Consider the following 21,891-nt stretch of genomic DNA (forward strand, 5'->3'; position numbering starts at 1 on the left):
CTTTATTTGTATTTAACTAATGTGGTTCAAAATCTGTTTGTTTCCATTGTGAGTCACATTTTGAGTATAGCCCAATCCTGTACAGTACATTAATCAGAATGCAAAGACATGTTTTATTGTGTAAAATCATTTTAATGTTCTAACAAACAGCAGTATAAAACTGAGATGCATGTGTCAGTTATGCTCGAATGACAGCCAATTGTTGTACTAAATCACATGCAGTGGGAGAGAACACTGAAAAGGATTCCCGTGACTTGTTTAATGGGAGCAACAGTGATATGGTTCAGAATGGCATCATTGTACCTGGGCGATGACCTAAAAAGTAATACCACTGTACTGATCTTCAGAGGCAGAGACTTCCTCACAAACGGTCTGTCTTAAGTCAGGCTGAAAATAGAGGTAGACAGGAAAGCGAGCGAACGCAGCAGAAAACCTCATGCCGGTAGAGGAAGTTGAGTAGAATCCAAACTGGGAGAGGGTGATTGGACTCCCACATTTTGAGGACTTAGCTACAGTGCTGATTTTGCAGGTTTTCCTACTTACAAAGCATGTAGAGGTCTGTAATTGTTATCATAGGTACACTTCAACTGTGAGAGACGGAATCTAAAACATCACATTTGTATGATTTTTAAGTAATTAAGTAGCATTTTATTGCGTCTCTCACAGTTGAAGTGTGCCTATGATAAAAATGACAGACCTCTACATGCTTTGTAAGTAGGAAACCTGCAAAATCAGCAGCGTTATCAAATACTTGTTCTCCCCACTATACATTCATCTGAAAGTCAGTGAGGTGTGGTGTCACTGTTAATCTTGAGACATGAGTTCTCCAACAACTCACAGCTACATGATAAACATCCATGTTCATGTCTTCAATGAAATCCTTTAGCATATTTTAGTGAACACCCCTGCTGATGAGATGACAAAGGTTTCTTATGGAAAGAGTTTGTTGCTTTTGAAAGATCACCTCGACATACAGTAGTCAAGTCAGACATGCTGTAGTGGTTGACTAACTCTTCAGTAAATGACAGCCACTGGAGCCTTTGACCTCCTAAAGACTTCATGTTCATTTCATTCCCCCCCCCCCCCCCCGACACAACCACAGGCAACTTAACTTTTGTAGCACTCCAAAGCTATAGCTGGTCCGACTGGTACTCGGACACCTCTGAGAAAGTTGCTGACAGGCTGAGAGGCGGGTCGCGGTTGTCGGTGCAGACGATCTCAAAGTGGCAGTGTCTGAACTCGATGGCGAAGGTTGCGAGGAAGCTCAGAAAAAACATGACCAGCGCCCACTGCGCTCGCGCCGCATGCATGTGAAGACGCTGCGCAATCAGTGCAAAGTCTGAACCAGGGGAGTTAAGGATCAAACGAACACTATACAAAACATAAAATGCCTAATTCCTTGCTTCCTTCGAGGTAAACACTGACTAAACTGTTGAATAAGTGAAAGCAAGGTTTCCACCTCTACAGCTGTATCCAGCCCACATACCCATAATATTATACTAACTGTGTAATTAACTTTGTAAAAGCGTCTGCTAAGTGACAAGGGTGAGTCCCTGGTGCAAGCCAAAGCCAGAGGAAGGATACAGAAAAGCATGCAGGCGGTGAGGGCCCCAGACAGCACGAAGCGAGGGATGCCTGCCCTCCGACCCTCGCTCCTAAGGTTGACTTTCAGGGTGATGACAGATTGAACCCAGCAGAACAACGTTCCCAGGCCAAACGTCATGTACGTCCCAATGTTGTGGAGCTCCTTGTCATTTGACAACTAGACCAGACACAAAGACAAAACAGACATGGCTCTTATCTGTTTCATGTTTACTGTGACCCTACAACCTCTGGCAAACATCTGATTATCACTGCAAACCAGGTTGAGGTTTTTGGCTATTTTATCAGTGGTTCCTAAATGTCTAGGCAGTAGGGGCTAGGAGTTGTCAGACTCCTATGAAGTAGGCTAGTGACAGTCTAGGAGTTAGGGGGAAGTGTCTCCTACCTGGAAGTTTCCTACCAGTGTCATGCCGAAGCAGGCCAGGGATAGGGCCACCAGACTGCTGATGTTGAGCCAGGGTTTGTGGACCTGGGGCTTCAGCTGCAGGTATCTGAGGACACCAATGATGAACCCTGAAAGGAGAAACCCCATAAGGGGGGTTCATTCCTGGGCCTGGGGACCCACACTCTTTCCAACTCAATACTAACATCCTCAACAACTGTTTTGTAATGAGCACTACATGGTCTGCTATTGGAACTACTGACTTAATGCATGCCAAGCAATAGACAGCACTTCCCCATTTTATAATGTGCATCCCCTTGTTTCTATTAGTGTGTCTATCCTGCCATTTGTTTTTGGTTCAGTGGTCAATGTTGACTATGTTTTCATGTTCATACAGGAGATAAACAGAAGAACATGCATCAGTCTTACCTACAAAGGCAGCCAGGTTCATGACCTGGCTAAATACACAGCTGGCCGGGGGAGCATTGCCTGCAAAGCTGAGAAATGGAGGGGGAAGATGGGGGACAGAAAGATATAATTGTATTGACAGGAATCACCAAACCTAGGTAAAGATTAGTAACCAGTAAGGTTGGTACTAGTATAGGGTGTGTACTGTACCTTATATATGGAGGGGATTTAAGGCTAGATCGGCTGTGAAAAATTACATGTAATATTTAGAAACTGGTGCGTGGTCATAATAACTGGAATAACATATTGCTACGTTATAAACCATCCTTACTTGTATTCTGAACTCAGGGGTGTTATCTTCTCATCTTCAACAGCTATAAAATACCTGCAACCAATGAGAACCATTTTGTTAATGTCACATACACACACAGCTGTAAAGCCAAATGGTGTGTGAGATAGCAAAAACATCGTGTTTTTAAAAATGTGTACTTACACAACCCAGAGTCCAGCAGCTGTGAAGAGAGAGTACATGGCAGGGAGAAACGTCCAGGGACTGCACTTCCTCATGGCGTCTCCTGTATACAAAGACCGTTTCAAACATCTCCAGTCTGTCAACAGTAAGACAGGAAATGAAGGAGGTAGAACTGTTTTAGAACCAACTAAGGCAAAACGGGTAGAACCTATCCCTGAGTTGTTTGGTGTGTGTTTGAGGGAATTACTGCAACTCAAAATAGAAGCACAGGAATGCTGTTCAGATGCCACACTTCCGAATAGTGAGACCAAGACAAAGTCAGATATACAAAAGAAAAACACAATGATGCTTTGTTCCCTGAATTTTACAATGTAAAAGACTGCAGTCACCTCTTCCGGAGTAATGTTAGGTTTCCATTGAGGAGGACTGAACTGCTAGGGCTAGTAGCCTACTCCAATAGCCTGCTAGCTGCTTCAATAATTAGTTATCGTAAGGCAGTCATACATAATTGCACTTATAATAACCTTGAATTAACTGACATACAGACAGGTGCATGTATATTTAGAGGCAGAGATAAAAGTTGGATGTTTTTGTCTCGGGCATAGCCTTGAATAAAAACGACGTAGCTAACATGCAACGCTTTCCATTCTATTGCTGGCGTGCTGGGAATTGGAATTTAACACCCTGTCAATATGCTGTTATGTCATGTCTGACATTATGCTTCCACAACAGAGACAACTTCACATGTAGGTGAGTGACAACAGTTCAATTTCCCAGACAAGTGTTTTCTTTTGTGGTTCCCCACAATTTATAAAATGGAGGATACCTTCACTAACTGGTTTCACCAATCCTAATATGATTGGGGTCTCTGTTTAATCGTCAGCCACAAACATGAAATACCTCGTCAGCCGGCGCCTGTTGGATTTATATGATGTCTTCTCATTTCATATTTGACTGAAACACGCAGTTTTTGTTATCAGGCATAGTCCCCAGTGAGAGAAATTACGTTGAAAAGACGTCTTTTATAAGTATTTTCCAGATGTAGAAATAAGGTTCTGAATGAAAGTTGAAAAGAGGTATACCTTATTTGGATGCACTGACTAAGTCGCTGTGGATAAGAGCGTCTGCTGAATGTCCAACATGTAAATGTTAAAACAAATACTTGCCAAGCATGCTGGGTATTATTCCAATGAGCTCCGCACCCAACAAGTACACATTTGACCAGACCAAATCTGAACGAATTATAGATGTCTAGGCTAAATTTCACAATTTATAACAGCACGCTACAGTTCGACACAGTTCAGTAGAGTTTAGTAGATTACGGTACGGTAAAGTTTAAATCAGTAGAATACAGTACAGTTTAGTAGAGCAGAGTACATTAGGGTAAAGTAGGGTAAAATACAGTACATTATACTGTACTATACTCTACTGAACTATACTTTTCTTTATTCTACTGTATGTACTATACTCTACTTTTCATAACTATAATGTACTGTCCTGTACTGTGATGTCCAAGTTTATGAAAAACAAATGTCTGTGATTGGACCAAATCTGAATCAATTATAGATGTCTATGTTTGGGCCAAATACAAGTCGGTCCGGACCGGATGTCTAGGGACGTTGAAACCCGACCAAATCTGAACTAAACATAGACATCTATTTTTTTAAGTCAAAATTTGTGGACGTTGCAATCAAGGCCAATCTGGACGCCACCAAGACAAAACGTTGGCGTCGGATAAACACGCGCTAGAGAGCACTAAATCCAAAGATAGTGAGATAGAAAGTGCAGTCCCCAACATGCACCAGGTCATAGGTGATCCTCTCTCTGTTATCTGCAACATGCACCAGGTCATAGGTGATCCTCTCTCTGTTATCAGCCCATTATCTGCTTCAAAATGTCATCCCATCACGTTTTTGCAAAAAGTTAGGCCTCAACCAATTGATGCCTATGTCAACTGGTTATGCTCCCAGCAGGCTTTGCGGTGCCAATGGGAAAATATGAGCGTCAACCAACTGATGCTTATGTCAATGGGAAAATAAAACATTAACCAACTGACTCTTCTGTCAATACATTGCATTCAATGAGAAAAGATGAGTGTCACAATGTTGATGCTTATGTCAATACATCCCAGTCAATAGGAAAAGATGTCTCTCAACCAATTGATGCTTATGTTAATCACAGGAGGCTGCTGATGGGAGAATGGCTCATAATAATGTCCGGAACGAAGCAAATGGAATGGCATCAAACACCTGGAAATCATGTGTTTGACGTATTTGATACCATTCCACTGATTCTGCTCCAGCCATTACCACAATCCCGTCCTCCCCAATTAAATTTCCACAAACATCCTGTGATGTCAATACATTTCATTCAATGGGAAAAGATGTGTGTCACAGGATAGACGCTTATGTCAATACATTTACAGTAGTACTGAGCGATTAGTGCTTTTTGATTAAATGCATTATGTGGGTTGAATGCTGTAACACAGAATAAAACAATTAATAAAAATCCCATGATGGCAGTGACTGCGCATTACCATCATTTATTCACATGACTTTAAAATATTTCAGTTGTTGTGCAAGTCATCATCTCATCTCTATAGAGCTGCTGCCTATGCTGTCTGACAAAATCACTATTTTAGTAGTTCTTCAAAGTAAATAATGTATACTTTTATGACTGCTGAATACCAACTATCAATCACTTCATGTATTTTCAGGTAGAGATACCTCCCGAAGCAACTGCTCTCTATCCCTCTCGATCGTGCGTCTTCTGTCTCTTCTCTCCCTTTCCGGTGTGCCGCACACAGACCGGCGCCTAACAGACCGGCTCCTAATGGATTATGGTCATTATAGTTAATTACCATGTTTTCTGCACTAAACTATGTATAAATTTGGCCTGTAGGAAAATACAACTACATCGCACAGTTTTGACTTGATCTCATTTATCTCTAGAAAAAACTGAGCAGGTCACAGGGGAAAAAATGAACAACATGGAATTAAAATAATTGAACCGATGTTGGTCAATTAGTTGTTTAAAAAACGGAAAAAATAACCTACATTTTGGTTAATCGCTCAGCAATAATTTGCAGTCAATGGGAAAAAATTAGTGTTAATCTATTGACACACTAGATGAATGCTTTGCATTCAATGGGAAAATAAGAGTGTCACAAAGTTGACGCTTATCTCAGTACATTGCATTCAATGGGAAAATAAGTGTCACAAGGTCGACGCTTATCTCAGTACATTGCATTCAATGGGAAAATAAGAGTGTCACAAGGGCGACGCTTATCTCAGTACATTGCATTCAATGGGAAAATAAGAGTGTCACAAGGTTGACGCTTATCTCAGTACATTGCATTCAATGGGAAAATAAGAGTGTCACAAGGTTGACGCTTATCTCAGTACATTGCATTCAATGGGAAAATAAGAGTGTCACAAGGTTGACGCTTATCTCAGTACATTGCATTCAATGGGAAAATAAGAGTGTCACAAGGTTGACGCTTATCTCAGTACATTGCATTCAATGGGAAAAATAAGAGTGTCACAAGGTTGACGCTTATCTCAGTACATTGCATTCAATGGGAAAAGATGAGTGTCAACCAATTGATGGTTATGTCAATAACCAATAACACACCCCTACATACACTCGTTCCATCTCCTTCTCTTTGCCTCCCTCCATCTCTCTCTCTACCTCCTCTTTATCCCCCCTCCTCTTCTCTCCCTTCCCCTTCTTACACCCCCTCCACCCTCTCCCCCTTTCTCTCTCTCGCCTTCCTCCCTCTCTCTCTTTTATCTCTCGCTTTCTCCCTTCTTTCTCCTACCTCCCTCTCTCTCTCCCCTCCCTTCCTCTCATCTCTCTCCCTCCCCTCTCCCACCTCTGTCTGTTGACTCTCTCCCCTCCCTTCTTTCTCTTCCCCTCTCCCCTTCTCCCCCTACTCCCCCCTCCATTCTCTCTCCTTCTTTCCCTCCCTCCCCATCTTCTCATCTCTCTTTCCCTCTCCTACCTCTCTCCCACCTCCACAGACAGGATATTTGACACATAAATATGCATCAAGGGTATTCGCGCACAAGTCAATACATTGCATTCCAGTCAAAAAAGTTGGGTGACACAGCTGCAATGGATAAATTGTTGAAAAACTCACAGACAGGCAGGCAGACAGACAGAAGACAGGCAGACATACAGAAGCAGGTAGGCAGACAGATAGGCAGGCAGACAGACGGACAGATCAACCGACCAACAGGCAGACAAAGACAAACAGACACAGACAGGCAGACAGTTTTCAGGGATGTAGTATGTTCAACCTAGCTTCCTTTCCCCCCAATATTCAACCTCGCTTAGGCATGTATTTAACACCTGCTACTTTAGTTTACATCAACCCTAACCCTAGCTTCATATCTACTACTTGCTCAAGCCTTATGCCTCAACCGTAACCCTAGCTTCATATCTACTACTTGCTCAAGCCTTATGCTTCAACCCTAACCCTAGCTTCATATCTACTACTTGCTCAAACCTTATGCTTCAACCCTAACCCTAAACTTTTGCTTCATCTCTACATTTTGTCTCAACCCGAGCCATAACCCTAACTTCTTGTCCACTAACCCTACACATAACTGGAAAAACAGGAAATAGCTTAATTCATCCTCAACATGGTGCTTTAAACTCTCCCTGAAGTTTCACAAAAACACAGTCTTCTATGTAGCCCGTTCCTGCAGTCAAAGACCAAAAGCGCCCTCTTTGGCTTCATGGGTGGAATGTTATTCATATTTTTCATAATGAATAAATACTGATGAAAATCCAGTGTTTTTATGTTGAACGGTTTTGTTATATTTCAGTCTTCTGTGATGTGCAATATTGGGATGAACACTCATAATTGAATACATTTCAACTCTATATCTGACATGGTACCGTTGTTTTATTTTTTTAAGCCCATAACCATGAGTGTGAGATGTATATTTTTGCAAGCCGGACCATAGACCATCTTCCATAGAGGAAAGCATTTACTACAGCCCTCATATAACCATGACTCACCCGTGGTCTGCAATTGCGCAAGCTAACCATCCTTCCGCACAACCCATTGCGACTTTATAGGGATGCCCTGTGTCGAGGCGCAGCTTACCGTGGCAACAGGAAATAGCTTAATTCATCCTCAACATGGTGCCTTAAACTCTCCCTGAAGTTTCACTAAAACACTGTCTTCTATCCTCTGTAGGACAGTCAATTCTTAATGTAAAGACTTGAAGCGGTTGAATCTTTTCAAATTTGACATATTTGTGACTAGGGGACCGTCATGACCTGGCATATGAAATTTGAAGTCAATCAACCCAATAGCATTTTTGACCTCCATTGGACACAATGGTCTTGCAGTTCTAGAAGTTAAGAGCCTTCTTAGAATTAATTCTGAAGAGGATATTGTTCACATTAGTTTAGATTGACTCGAAACTTGAAACTGTCTGTGTCTGTCTTTCTTTCGGTCTGCCTATGTCTGTCTGCCTGCATTTCTATCTATCTGTCTGTCAGCCTTTGCCTGCCTACCGATTTGTCTGCCTGTCGGTCTCTGTCTGTCTGAGTTTTTCACCAATTTATCAAGCTGTATCACCAACCTTGTTGCTTTAATTGCAATGTATTGACTTATGCATCAATGTCCTGTCTGTGGAGGTGGGAGAGAGAGGAGGGAGATGGAGCGAGAGATGAGAAGAGAAGAGATGCAGCGATGGAATGAAGGAGGGAGAGATAATGGAGGGGGGAGAAATAGAGAGGGTGAAGGCGGGAGGGGAGGGAGGGGAGCGAGAGAGTCAACTGACAGAGTAGGGAGAGCGAGAGATGAGGAGAGAGAGGGAAGATGGAGAGGGTCAAGGAGGGATTGGGGAGAGGAGTGAGGGGAAAAAGAGAGATGGAAGAGAGAGACAAAGGGAGAAAAAGAAAGAAAAAGGGAAAGATAGGTGGTACAAGAAGGGGGAGGGAGGTAAAGAGGAGCTAGAGAGAAAGAGACAGAGGGAATCAAAGAGGAGAGAGAGGTAGAGGGGGATTCGAGAGAGAGAGAGACATGTATGTCTGTCTGTGAGTCTCATCTTTTCATATTTTCCAATTGACTGGAATTTATTGACATAAGCATCAATTTGTTGACACTCATCTATTCCCATTGACTGGAATGGATTGACATAAGCATCATCCTTGTGACAATCATCCCATTGGATGCTATGTATTGACGTGTCAACCCTGTGACACATCTTTTCCCATTGAATGCAATATATTCAAATCAAATGTATTTGTCACATGCACATGGTTAGCAGATGTTAATGCGAGTGTAGCGAAATGCTTGTGCTTCTAGTTCCGACAATGCAGTAATAACCAACGAGTAATCTAACCTAACAATTCCAAAACTACTACCTTATACACACAAGTGTAAAGGGATAAAGAATATGTACATAAAGATATATGAATGAGTAATGGTACAGAACGGCATAGGCAAGATGCAGTAGATGGTATCGAGTACAGTATATACATATGAGATGAGTAATGTAGGGTATGTAAACATTATATTAAGTAGCATTGTTTAAAGTGGCTAGTGATATATTTTACATCAATTTCCATCATTTCCCATTATTAAAGTGGTTGGAGTTGAGTCAGTGTGTTGGCAGCAGCCACTCAATGTTAGTGGTGTCCTGGAGGGCAGGTAGTTTGCCCCCGGTGATGCGTTGTGCAGACCTCACTACCCTCTGGAGAGCCTTACGGTTGTGGGCGGAGCAGTTGCCGTACCAGGCGGTGATACAGCCCGACAGGGTGCTCTCGATTGTGCATCTGTAGAAGTTTGTGAGTGCTTTTGGTGACAAGCCGAATTTCTTCAGCCTCCTGAGGTTGAAGAGGCGCTACTGCGCCTTCTTCACAACGCTGTCTGTGTGGGTGGACCAAATCAGTTTGTCTGTGATGTGTACGCCGAGGAACTTAAAACTTACTACCCTCTCCACTACTGTCCCATCGATGTGGATAGGGGGGTGCTCCCTCTGCTGTTTCCTGAAGTCCACAATCATCTCCTTTGTTTTGTTGACGTTGAGTGTGAGGTTATTTTCCTGACACCACACTCCGAGGGCCCTCACCTCCTCCCTGTAGGCCGTCTCGTCGTTGTTGGTAATCAAGCCTACCACTGTAGTGTCGTCCGCAAACTTGATGATTGACCTGTCAATCCCGTGTCACAAGTATTGACCTGTCAACCCCGTGTCACAAGTATTGAACTGTCAACCCCGTGTCACAAGTATTGACCTGTCAACCCCGTGTCACATCTTTTCCATCTTTTCCAGCAGTACGCCTCTTGTTTTCAGCACGCAAGCTGTCCTATCCTACTCTAGAGCCTGTGTGACGTGAGAGCAGGCCACTTGGAGCTGCTCTGCTGTGGTGCGTCTCCCAAGTGTGTGGGTTTCTGCTGTATTCAATTATGCTAATGCATACTATGCTATTATAATGGAATTGTGTTATGTTGGCATGTTGCCAATGGCTATAGAGTAAAACCATAATAGATCTTCTGTACTTGAAATGAAAAAGAAAATGCACACAAACGTTCCTCCATCCTCAGAGGACTTGGGAGGGACATCAGCTGCTTTTCCCAGACAATAAACATAAAAACGGGGGAGATTTGCATTAAAGTTCTCGAAAACCATACACAAAATGTATCATTGGACCCAATGTTCTAGGAAGAGGTCATCGTTTCATGAAGTCTGAAGGAAGTAACCAAATGGAAAAAGTGGTGAGCAAGTTTGGTCCAAAAAACACATTTTCATTAGGTCAAATGAATTTGTGTTAGAGGTTTAATTATGCTTGTATCTAAAGTAAAGTAGATCATTTAAAGATTGTTCTATACCTCAGTTAGGCTCTCTTTAAGCTTCAATATGAGGTCCTAAACCAGCATGAAACGGTTTGCCTTGGAGTAAGTAGAGCTAATGGCTATGGGGTAAGTTGAGCCAATTGAATTGTTTTGTTCCCAGGCTTAACACAAGACATTATCACTGGGATATGAGGTAACAACAGGGCTTGGCCTATGTTAAAAGTGTTGTTTTTTAAAGTACAAAGTCTTCGTTAAGTCTTAAGCCTGTGTTAAAATCTGCTTAAAATGATTAAAAGACAATGGTTTTAAAATGGTAGTGGTCATATTTCATTCAGTACAGAAGTTTGTAGTTTATCCTGTCCCGCGGCTCAACTTACCTCATACCCAGGGTAAGTTGTGTCAAGATACCACTTTTTTTGGACAAGCTTTGCATTGAAAACTAATGTTCAAAATTAATTCAGATTTTTCCAAAGATACACAATATCCTTACCCCCACTTTTGCCCTCAGAACAGCCTCAATTTGTTAGGGCATGGACTCTACAAGCTGTCAAAAACGTTCCACAGGGATGCTGGCCCATGTTGACTCCAGTGCTTCCCCCAGTTGTGTCAAGTTGGCTTGATGTCGTTTGGGTGGTGGACCATTGATACACACGGGGAACTGTTGAGTGTGAAAAACAGTTCTTGACACAAACCAGTGCGCCTGGCACCTACCTAAACCCTGTTCAAAGACACTTACATTTTTCTGAATGGCACACATACATAATCCATGTCTCAAATGTCTCAAGGCTTAAAAAAACTTATTTAAACTTTCTCCTCCCCTTCATTTACACTGATTGAAGTGGATTTAACAAGTGACATAGTTTTCACCTGGATACACCTGGCCAGTCTATGTCATGGAAAGAGCAGGTGTTCTTAATGTTTTGTATACTCAGTGGTATCTTTGTTAGAAACAATACTATATTTCCCTTGATGGAGTGATGCTGAATGTCAAAAATGGCTCAACTTACCCCACTCTCCCCTATACGATAGTTGATTCTTGAAAAAGCCCTCTCCAACGCATGGCACAAAGTCAACAAACACACACATAAAGCATCTGTATTAAATCATTTCTCTTAGCTATAATAATGGCACGATGATACACTATAGACATTCAGATACCCACACGTCAGTTTAATCATATGTATCCTCTCAGCCGGATCCAGTCATTTACAAAGGAAACTCCACCATCTGGACGTGTTCACCCATCTGGTCCCCACAAATGCTATTTCTAGGGGGTTTAGGGTTAAGTTTAGAATTAGGGTTAGAATTAGGGTTAGGAGCTAGGTTTAGTTTTAGGGCTAGGTTTTGGGATTAGGGTAAAGTTAGGGGTTTAGGGAAAATATGATTTTGAATGGGGCTGAATTGTGTGTCGCCACAAGGTTAGTTATACAAGACTGTGTGTGTGTGTGTGTATGAGTGTGTGTATGAGTTTAACGAGGGGTCCTCACAAGAATAGTAAACTAAGAAAAAAACTGACCAACTGGGGACGTTTTGTTAGTCCCCATAAGGAAAAAGGCTATTTCTAGGGGTTTGGGGTTAAGATTAGGGTTAGGGTTAGGGTTAGGGGTTAAAGGTTAGGGTTAGGAGTTGGGTTTTCGGGTTAGGGTAAGGGTTCGATTTAGGGTTCAGTTTAGAGTAAGGAGTTAGAGAAAATAGGATTTTGAATGGGAATCAATTGTGTGTCTCCACAAGGTTAGCTAAACACAACTGTATGTGTGTGTCCAATTAGAACTAAACCAGAAGTATATAGGCTATTGATATCGACACAGTATAAAACCCACACAAGACAGGTACAGATAACAAACAAATACAGCCATTCCACCACTGGGGGAGGAAAACACAGGCATACAACAGATGAGCTCATCTCTCAACAATACTATAAAGTACAGTAGAGCAGTAATACAAGTCCTATGGTAATGTTATCACTCCTTACACATGATAATAGAGTGGAATCAATTCATCAAAGGGATAGATCAAAGTTCAGGAACATGCTCTCGTAACCTCACGTCTTTTTCTCATGTTCTGTCTTGTATTGAATTCAAATCTGAATCGCTCCCACTACGAAGTACATCATGAACGAGAGACTTCTGTTTTATAACTGAGAGTAGTGGTGTGGTGTCATGTAAATGTGGAGACTGAACTTTCAGCATAGTGAGTAGATAACGCTGAAATGCTCCTGCAAGCGTTTTTTAAACAACTAATTCGTCGCCATGGAAGCTGCAGTACGGCCTTGTTTTGACTGATATATTGAATATCTACCCGCCACTTCTTCCACGGTCCGTTAGATTCTCTGAAAGCATAGACGTGAACTGTGATCATTAAAGACTGAATCAGTCAGAGACCAGTAATACTCATCCACTCAGTCTGACTCGTCAGTCATCTATCTGACCTCGTCAGTCATCTATCTATCTGACCTCGTCAGTCATCTATCTATCTGACCTCCTCAGTCATCTATCTGACCTCCTCAGTCATCTATCTGACTTCCTCAGTCATCTATCTGACCTCCTCAGTCATCTATCTGACCTCCTCAGTCATCTATCTGACCTCCTCAGTCATCTATCTGACCTCCTCAGTCATCTATCTGACCTCCTCAGTCATCTATCTGACCTCCTCAGTCATCTATCTGACCTCCTCAGTCATCTATCTGACCTCCTCAGTCATCTATCTGACCTCCTCAGTCATCTATCTGACTCCTCAGTCATCTATCTGACCTCCTCAGTCATCTATCTGACCTCCTCAGTCATCTATCTGACCTCCTCAGTCATCTATCTGACCTCCTCAGTCATCTATCTGACTCCTCAGTCATCTATCTGACCTCCTCAGTCATCTATCTGACCTCCTCAGTCATCTATCTGCTTCTCAGACATATACTTAGACTTTTCTTTATTCCACATGTCTGTGTCTCGCAGACAAGCTGAACATGGAGGGAAACAGACAAGTTATACATCACAGGCGATACATTCTGATTGATGGTAAGGCAAGGGAATAAAATAAACGTTCCCCGCAACCAGTGGCCCTATTTCACATCACCTAAGGACATCTCAATGTGATGAAGGATTGAAGGGGGGTGGGGACTTGGTACAGGTGACGTGAGTTTCCACGCTAGAGGGAACACACCAGGGACCTTTCCTCTCTCCCTTACGCCACGTTCTGGTAAACATGTTGAAACATATTAAAGTTAACCCCCATACACCCTTACCTCTGCATGTGACTGACATTTACCGTCCACGTTTCGGTCGGTGACTTTTTTCAAGACACGACAATCAAAACGTTGACAATAAACAGCATGTGTATCCTGAATGCAGGGGTCATCTTTTATAATGCCTCCCCACCAGTCACCCTGCACTAGAAACCCTTCTCCACATATTAACGTACTGCAGAGCCTGGCTTGTGGAAGCTCATGCAACAGGTAAGTAACAATGCTAGGATTTGATTTTCTGATTTCAAAAGGTGTCTGGTTGTCTTGGTTTCCAGACTAAACCTTGGATTAACTAACCAGTGAGTCAAAAACAACATAATGTACAATTCGGGGATCCAAAAGACCAAAGTACAAAACATGAGTTTCGGAAGGCTATTAAGTCTATGTCTGGTAACAGTAATGTTAATTAATTACCGTCATGTGTTTTGAAGGACTCTGTTGCTGTATATGACAAAACTGAATGAGCACTTTTATCATCTGGTAGGCTGTTTGATTCAGTGATTCTCTGTCTCTGTACAACCCTGAGTGGATGAACCAGTGAGAGCTGGTCAAACCTTTAGTTTTTTGCTATTCTCAGTAAAGGTGGTACATAAAGCCCTGAAATCCTTAGATCAGAGAAAGCCTGCAGGTCCTGATCTTCTGGATCCCTGCTTTTTAAATCTGGCAGCTGATTTCATAGCTGAACCACTTACATATCTGTTCAATCTAACCCTGGAATGTAATGAAATTCCCGAAAATCTGGAAATCAGCATTTGTCCTACCACTTTTAAAAGGGGGAGATCCAACTCTTTTATCTGGCTTCAGGAAGAAGCATAGCACAATTACAGCAGCCATTAAGGTTTTAAATGATATCACTTAAGCCCTTGACAAAAAACAGCACTGTGTCTCACTTTTTATTGATCTCTCTAAGGCTTTTGGTACAGTTGATCATGCTATACTAAGGCTGAGATTGTCGAGTGTAGGTCTTTCAGAGCATGCAGTTGCATGGCTTGCCAACTACAGTGCCTTGCGAAAGTATTCGGCCCCCTTGAACTTTGCGACCTTTTGCCACATTTCAGGCTTCAAACATAAAGATATAAAACTGTATTTTTTTGTGAAGAATCAACAACAAGTGGGACACAATCGTGAAGTGGAACGACATTTATTGGATATTTCAAACTTTTTTAACAAATCAAAAACTGAAAAATTGGGCGTGCAAAATTATACAGCCCCTTTACTTTCAGTGCAGCAAACTCTCTCCAGAAGTTCAGTGAGGATCTCTGAATGATCCAATGTTGACCTAAATGACTAATGATGATAAATACAATCCACCTGTGTGTAATCAAGTCTCCGTATAAATGCACCTGCACTGTGATAGTCTCAGAGGTCCGTCAAAAGCGCAGAGAGCATCATGAAGAACAAGGAACACACCAGGCAGGTCCGAGATACTGTTGTGAAGAAGTTTAAAGCCGGATTTGGATACAAAAAGATTTCCCAAGCTTTAAACATCCCAAGGAGCACTGTGCAAGCGATAATATTGAAATGGAAGGAGTATCAGACCACTGCAAATCTACCAAGACCTGGCCGTCCCTCTAAACTTTCAGCTCATACAAGGAGAAGACTGATCAGAGATGCAGCCAAGAGGCCCATGATCACTCTGGATGAACTGCAGAGATCTACAGCTGAGGTGGGAGACTCTGTCCATAGGACAACAATCAGTCGTATATTGCACAAATCTGGCCTTTATGGAAGAGTGGCAAGAAGAAAGCCATTTCTTAAAGATATCCATAAATGTGTCGTTTAAAGTTTGCCACAAGCCACCTGGGAGACACACCAAACATGTGGAAGAAGGTGCTCTGGTCAGATGAAACCAAAATTGAACTTTTTGGCAACAATGCAAAACGTTATGTTTGGCGTAAAAGCAACACAGCTGAACACACCATCCCCACTGTCAAACATGATGGTGGCAGCATCATGGTTTGGGCCTGATTTTCTTCAGCAGGGACAGGGAAGATGGTTAAAATTGATGGGAAGATGGATGGAGCCAAATATAGGACCATTCTGGAAGAAAACCTGATGGAGCCTGCAAAAGACCTGAGACTGGGACGGAGATTTGTCTTCCAACAAGACAATGATCCAAAACATAAAGCCAAATCTACAATGGAATGGTTCAAAAATAAACATATCCAGGTGTTAGAATGGCCAAGTCAAAGTCTAGACCTGAATCCAATCGAGAATCTGTGGAAAGAACTGAAAACTGCTGTTCACAAATGCTCTCCATCCAACCTCACTGAGCTCGAGCTGTTTTGCAAGGAGGAATGGGAAAAAATTTCAGTCTCTCGATGTGCAAAACTGATAGAGACATACCCCAAGCGACTTACAGCTGTAATCGCAGCAAAAGGTGGCGCTACAAAGTATTAACTTAAGGGGGCTGAATAATTTTGCACGCCCAATTTTTCAGTTTTTGATTTGTTAAAAGTTTGAAATATCCAATAAATGTCGTTCCACTTCATGATTGTGTCCCACTTGTTGTTGATTCTTCACAAAAAAATACAGTTTTATATCTTTATGTTTGAAGCCTGAAATGTGGCAAAAGGTCGCAAAGTTCAAGGGGGCCGAATACTTTCGCAAGGCACTGTATATGTCTGATAGAACTCAGTGCACTCAATTGGATGGGCTTATGTCTGTTGAATTGTCTGTCTTTAATGGTGTGCCCCAAGGCTATGTACTTGATCCTCTCTTATTCACTATTCATATAAATGATTTAGACAAAAATGTCCAAAATGCGCAACTTCATTTTTATGCTGATGATACTGTTATTTACTGTTGTGCCTCGTCTCTTACAAAAGCTTTCCAGAACTTGCAAACTGCTTTTTATACTGTTCAACATACCTTGTGTCAATTGAAGCTTATCCTCAATACTGACAAAACTAAACTAATAGTGTTTTCTAAAGCAAGAAATAGACCTCTGAACCTTTCACCTATTACTACCTATCAGGGCAAGGAGATTGAGGTTGTAACCTCATATAAATATCTTGGAATTTTAATTGATGACAGCCTCTTTTAAATTGCATATTCAACATCTTACAAAAAATTGATGCTGAAATTGTGATTTTATTTTAGGAATAAGGCCTGTTTTTCTTTTGAAGCCAGGGGGCTAGTATCAGCTACATTCATGCCTTTACTAGACTATGGTGATATTTTATATATGAATGCTTCCGCTCAGTGTTTGATATTAATTGACACTCTTTACCATGGCACTTTGAGATTTATTTTAAACTGCAAAACCCTTATGCACTACTGCACTTTGTATACCAGGGTTGGTTGGCCTTCTCTAGTCACTCGTTGGCTCAGTCACTGGTATACTTTTATTTATAAAGCCATTTTGGGTTTACTACCTTTTTATTTGGGCATTTTTATTGTTCAGAAATGTGGTGGGTACTCTCTTCATTCGCTGGACTTTATCCTGCTAACTGTTCCAAGTGTCCGAACTGAATTTGGTTAAAAGGGCTTTTATGTACTCTGCGCCAACGTCTTGGAACGCCTTACAAAATACTTTTAAACTGGAAGAACTTGTCCCGATGGGTATTTTTAAATTACTGATGAATGATCTTGAGACTGATTCCCTGACCTGTCAATGTTTTTTAATTTGCAGTTTTTGATTTTGTTATACTCTTGTGAATTCTATGGATTTTACTAGATTACTTGTAGTTTTTCATGTTGTTTGTCTGTAATTTTTGTAATGACTTGGCACTGCCTATCTTGGCCAGGACGCTCTTGAAAATGAGATTTTAAATCTCAATGAGCCCAAAATAAATCAATCAATCAAATGAGAAACCATAATGCAGTGGCGGTCTAAGAATATATTGACGTCTCACCATGGACTTCTCAACCACGACTTGGTTCAGTGAGAACCACCACTCATGCTTCTTTATCTTGTGTGCTGTTGACCGCTCCGTAGCTCCCATCCCCTGTCCTTAGTTTCCTGAACTGTATTGTTTCCACGGAGGCTTTCTTGCGGTTGCTGGCCAGGCCCATCCAGCACATGAGATCGATAAAACAGGTGGTGGGGTTGAAGCGCAGGCCGAACTCACTGGTAGAGTAGTCAAAGGGGAACGTGTGGTGGAAGTTATGGAAACCCTCACCTAGGAGTATGTGTATAGGGGATAGGAGTGGAAGTACAAATGTTATATGCATTATTTTGCATACAGTTCCAGTCATTTCTGTCCATTCATCTGAATCATACGAGATCAGACAATATATCAGACAAGTCAAAGCAGTAATGAAGAGTGACCCTAGATACAGCAACGTTATCAGTCACTACAGTATAAGACATTGTATAGGAGTTATAACAGGTCATAGCCAGACTCACCGATGGCTCCGAAGGTGACCCAGCGGTTCTCGCGGGGGCTGATGTTCTGGTCGTACGGCCGGTTCCCGTACATGTGGGCGGCGCTGTTCACCAGCCAGGTGACGTTGAGCGAGACCGTGTAACGCAAGATGGATGCCAGGAAGTAGGAGTTCCACAGTGTCTCACCCCAAAAGTACCAGGGAACCACAGTGGGAACCAGGAAGCACATGATCAGGACTGAGGTCTTATAATACCTGGGATGAAATAGTAGAAAGGGAGAGGAGGTGAGAGGGAAGAGAGGAGAGGGATGACGAGAGGAGGAGAGTAGAGAGGGAGGAGAGGAGAGGAGAGGAGAGGAGAGGAGGGGTGACGAGAGGAGAAGAGTAGAGAGGGAAGAGTAGAGGACAGTATATCTTAGCTCTTATTCAGAGTAACTTGTGATATCTGTATTCAACTTACAGTAAAACAAGCGCAGCGTTAGGGTGTCGTGTTCTGGTCAATCAAACGGGGCTAGAGCTAGGGCTAAGGGTCCATGTGAAATGGGGCAGTGGACCCACCTTCTCTGGAACTGGACCACGGGGTCAGCCAAGAGATCAGTGACGTCCAGCTTTCTTCCCTTCTCGATGACATCACTGTGTTTACGCACAAACAGCCAGCCAATGTGAGCGAAGAAAAAGCCTCGTGTTGCATTGTGGGGGTCTGCATCTGTCTCTGAGAACTTGTGGTGCACACGGTGGTCTCTTGCCCACTCATAGATATCATTCTGGGGAAGAGAGGAGGAAAACGATGTGTGAAAATGTGCAAAGTGAACATTTTGAATCCTGCATTCAGGCACGTTTTACATAAAGAGGACATTCCGTTTCTGGTGGACGTTCATAATTTATTTGTGGAAGAGAGACATGACATAATCTACAGTTTGCTATTCTAGAAAAGTCTCTTAGTGCACCTGGGTAATCATGACGACACCACTATTCTTTCTGCCCAGGAGACTTCCCACAGCAGTCATTGTTTCCCTGCTTTAGAAACCAGTGGTGTAATATATTTCAGGTGCTGGGAGGAGACTGAGCACAACGGTCAGCCACTTAATTAGATTAATTAAGCTGAAACTCAGATCAAATGGGGTCATGGGTTCCAGAGGGATGAAACTCAGCTCAGGTTTATAGCTGCCAGTTTGTCTGTTGGGTTGTGTTTTGGTCCTTTCCTCAGAGGTAATGCTGACATGACGCAGCAGAGCCTCAGAGAGACTTCGGAAGAAATAGCTTTTGATTTGTACAAGTAGATATTAAACAATTAATATCTACCTGTTTTAGAAATGTATTTCAAAAACTCTGACGTCTTTTATGTGTCTGAAAGGGCATAAAGACCAGCAATACGATACTACATTGAAGTTGTATATTTATCCCCTGTGCTTTATGAAGGTTCTCTAATGAGTGACTCCCACCTGAACTAATTAACACATATCTTCAGGGGACGTCAACAGTTCGGGGGGAGAGAGAGAGAAATGGAGGACATTAACTAACCTGGAAGGCCATGGAGTTGGCGGCTGCGAGGAAGACTCTGAGAGGAAGCTTGGCCCTGTAGGAGCGGTGGCTCCACAGCCGATGGGCCCCTGCTGTCACCCCCAGGGCTGTCACGATGAAACACACGTAGGCTGCAACAACACACCAGAAGAGACGACAGTCATTTTTTTTTAAAATGAATAAACATATAGGTGAATACCCTCCTGTTACACACCTGAGCACACAACAGTTTCATCTTTAAAAAAAACACATTCCTCTCTTTTATTTGACATTCATCTATCTGGGTTATTCTCAGTGAGATGAAATCTCTTTTGCAAGAGAGGCCTGGTCCAGGATAGCAGCAGGTTAGTAACTGTTACAGGTGGATACCAGGCTGAGAGTTTATTCTCATCCAAATCTCCCTGTTTGGCACCCAGTTCACAAAAAAAAGGTGCTTTTGAATAATGAGGGCTCATAGACCGGAGGCTGTGCAGCTATAAATAGTGTCCCCCCCCCTTGTTCAAACAATTAATTACTAGACTAATGAAAAGGGTTCCACTTGGGAGAGCTGTGCTGTCTGACTTCTCTGTGGAATTGATTCCAGGAACAGTGGATCACTGTGATGACTGACTGGGGCATGGTAAACACCCACCCAGAGTGGCACAGACACTGTCCATACAGGGCTGGACACACTGTGACTGGATGTGGTTCAGCTTCAAAGTTTTCCAAGAAAATAAACAAATGACAGATTATGGTTATCCCTCAATTCATATCTTAATAGCTCAAAATGATGTAGCTAATAATTATAACATGGTCATTTGGTAGATGACAACACTTGATTTAAATGATTATTTTTAATTCGTTTCGGATATTACCTACCATATATTAATGTTTTAGGTCATCAATACACTTTCTAACTTAACCTTTAAACAGGTTTAATTTAGAAACCCTTATAAAACACGAAGCCTGCTGTTTCTGACATGGTGCGTACTTGACGCCACTACATTTTGAAGGAACAATCTGTTCAAGATGTTCAATTGTCATCTCAATTATCTCAGTGAAAGCTCTCACAGCAAAAAAATATATGTACTCAACATATTAGCTGGCGTGAATTAAACGTCTAATAAGACAATACCTTTCCAGTTATGAAATCAGAGGAATTACTGTCTCTAAAATAGTTGGTTACAGAGTAAGAAGACAGGTTACTCTGCTCTATAATACTGAAAAAACACAATGCCTTTTTTTTAGGTCAAATTAAATTCACAGAAGCATTAAGGAGTAATTAAATTCACACGCGCAATACTAATCATTATTTATAGTGCTGGCATCTCCTTTGTTTACACATAAATGTGTTAACATCAATAGCATACACTTTGGGAGTCGGGTAGGCTACATATAACATGCATCTCATCACGTATTCAGTGGCATCTGCTTGCACCGACCGACTGCAATGGTAATTTCCAGAAGTTGCACAAGCACGCTGAGTGGTAGCCTCCACACGGCAAGTTATCTCCGGCAGATAAGACTTACACCAGACCCAGGTAAGGAGCTTCGCTCTGGGGATAACAAGGATGGAATACACCGCCCCGATGTGCAGAAGGGCCATGAGGATAACGTTTCTCCATACGATTCCCAGAGACCGCCACCGGTCAGCCTTCTCATCTCCAGCCCGACACCGAGCTTCCATCGCCATCTCGCTGCAGTCCTCAGGTTCCATTTGCTCCTTGACTACAGTCTCCCCATCGTGAAGAACAACTGCGTCCGGAACACTCACCATCTCCACTGCGCAATGTGGGAATATGGTCTATGATCAGTCCGACTAGGCTAAAACGAATTTACCCCAATGGAAAATATAAAGTCACAAACTATGTAGCAAAAACGCATACATTTCCAGGTAAAAGCTCTCACTGAATCTCGCCTTCCTCTGCTCTGACCTCAATGCCAGTGAGGATGAAGTGCGCTGGCTGAGAGCGTTGAAAGCCCTACTGTGGCGCGCACGGGAGCTGCAGTGGCGCAGCCAATAGCGTGCCGCAGCTGAGGTGGTCCTGATGTCAGAACACTTGGAATCAGGACCAGCTGAGTGCAAGGATGATGATCTAGGAAAATAACTTATCTTGTACAGTTGAGCTTTTTACCGAAAGGTT

The 21,891-nt window shown here is 42.3% G+C and overlaps 2 protein-coding genes and 1 long non-coding RNA gene across 8 annotated transcripts; 1 reads left to right on the top strand and 2 right to left on the bottom strand.

Annotated features, from left to right (window-relative positions):
• Positions 1-111: 111 nt before the first annotated feature.
• Positions 112-4,043, bottom strand: LOC110523863 (transmembrane protein 150C). 6 transcript variants are annotated; one of them, XM_036977573.1, is made up of 9 exons: positions 3,947-4,043; positions 3,765-3,818; positions 2,886-2,967; positions 2,724-2,777; positions 2,603-2,635; positions 2,414-2,481; positions 1,988-2,115; positions 1,585-1,762; positions 112-1,339 (listed from the first exon to the last, which is right to left on the bottom strand). In XM_036977573.1, the coding sequence occupies exons 3-9, from the start codon at positions 2,957-2,959 to the stop codon at positions 1,131-1,133; spliced, it is 744 nt and encodes a 247-aa protein (XP_036833468.1). In that variant the 5' UTR covers positions 2,960-2,967; positions 3,765-3,818; positions 3,947-4,043; the 3' UTR covers positions 112-1,130. The 6 variants fall into 6 exon arrangements, with proteins under 6 accessions (XP_036833468.1, XP_036833469.1, XP_036833466.1 ...); XM_036977574.1 differs by lacking the exon at positions 3,765-3,818 and having other exon boundaries at positions 3,947-4,038; XM_036977571.1 differs by having other exon boundaries at positions 3,765-4,037.
• Positions 3,477-19,986, top strand: LOC118964608. The gene is made up of 2 exons (XR_005051739.1): positions 3,477-3,614; positions 19,716-19,986. It is a non-coding gene; the product is annotated as an uncharacterized LOC118964608 (long non-coding RNA).
• Positions 12,298-21,679, bottom strand: LOC110523862 (stearoyl-CoA desaturase 5). Its single transcript, XM_021602948.2, has 6 exons — positions 21,278-21,679; positions 19,769-19,899; positions 18,806-19,011; positions 18,270-18,502; positions 17,776-18,042; positions 12,298-13,009 (listed from the first exon to the last, which is right to left on the bottom strand). Exons 1-5 carry the CDS (start codon positions 21,522-21,524, stop codon positions 17,819-17,821), a joined length of 1,041 nt encoding a protein of 346 aa, XP_021458623.2. The 5' UTR covers positions 21,525-21,679; the 3' UTR covers positions 12,298-13,009; positions 17,776-17,818.
• Positions 21,680-21,891: the final 212 nt, after the last annotated feature.

The sequence above is a fragment of the Oncorhynchus mykiss genome, chromosome 5 (assembly GCF_013265735.2).
Source record: "Oncorhynchus mykiss isolate Arlee chromosome 5, USDA_OmykA_1.1, whole genome shotgun sequence".
Classification (NCBI taxonomy): domain Eukaryota; kingdom Metazoa; phylum Chordata; class Actinopteri; order Salmoniformes; family Salmonidae; genus Oncorhynchus; species Oncorhynchus mykiss.

What these genes read in the sequence shown, in the direction of transcription:
- LOC110523862 (XM_021602948.2), bottom strand. Translation starts at nt 21,524, where the DNA reads ATGGTGAGTGTTCCGGACGCAGTTGTTCTTCACGATGGGGAGACTGTA. An exon ending in GCTCCTTACCTGGGTCTGGT is followed by an intron (nt 19,900 to 21,277) that starts GTAAGTCTTATC and finishes GTGTTGTTGCAG; the next exon opens with CCTACGTGTGTTTCATCGTG. An exon ending in GTGGTCCAGTTCCAGAGAAG is followed by an intron (nt 18,503 to 18,805) that starts GTGGGTCCACTG and finishes ATTTCATCCCAG; the next exon opens with GTATTATAAGACCTCAGTCC.
- LOC110523863 (XM_036977573.1), bottom strand. Translation starts at nt 2,959, where the DNA reads ATGAGGAAGTGCAGTCCCTGGACGTTTCTCCCTGCCATGTACTCTCTC. An exon ending in GCTGCTGGACTCTGGGTTGT is followed by an intron (nt 2,778 to 2,885) that starts GTAAGTACACAT and finishes CATTGGTTGCAG; the next exon opens with GTATTTTATAGCTGTTGAAG. An exon ending in CACTGGTAGGAAACTTCCAG is followed by an intron (nt 1,763 to 1,987) that starts GTAGGAGACACT and finishes TGTCTGGTCTAG; the next exon opens with TTGTCAAATGACAAGGAGCT.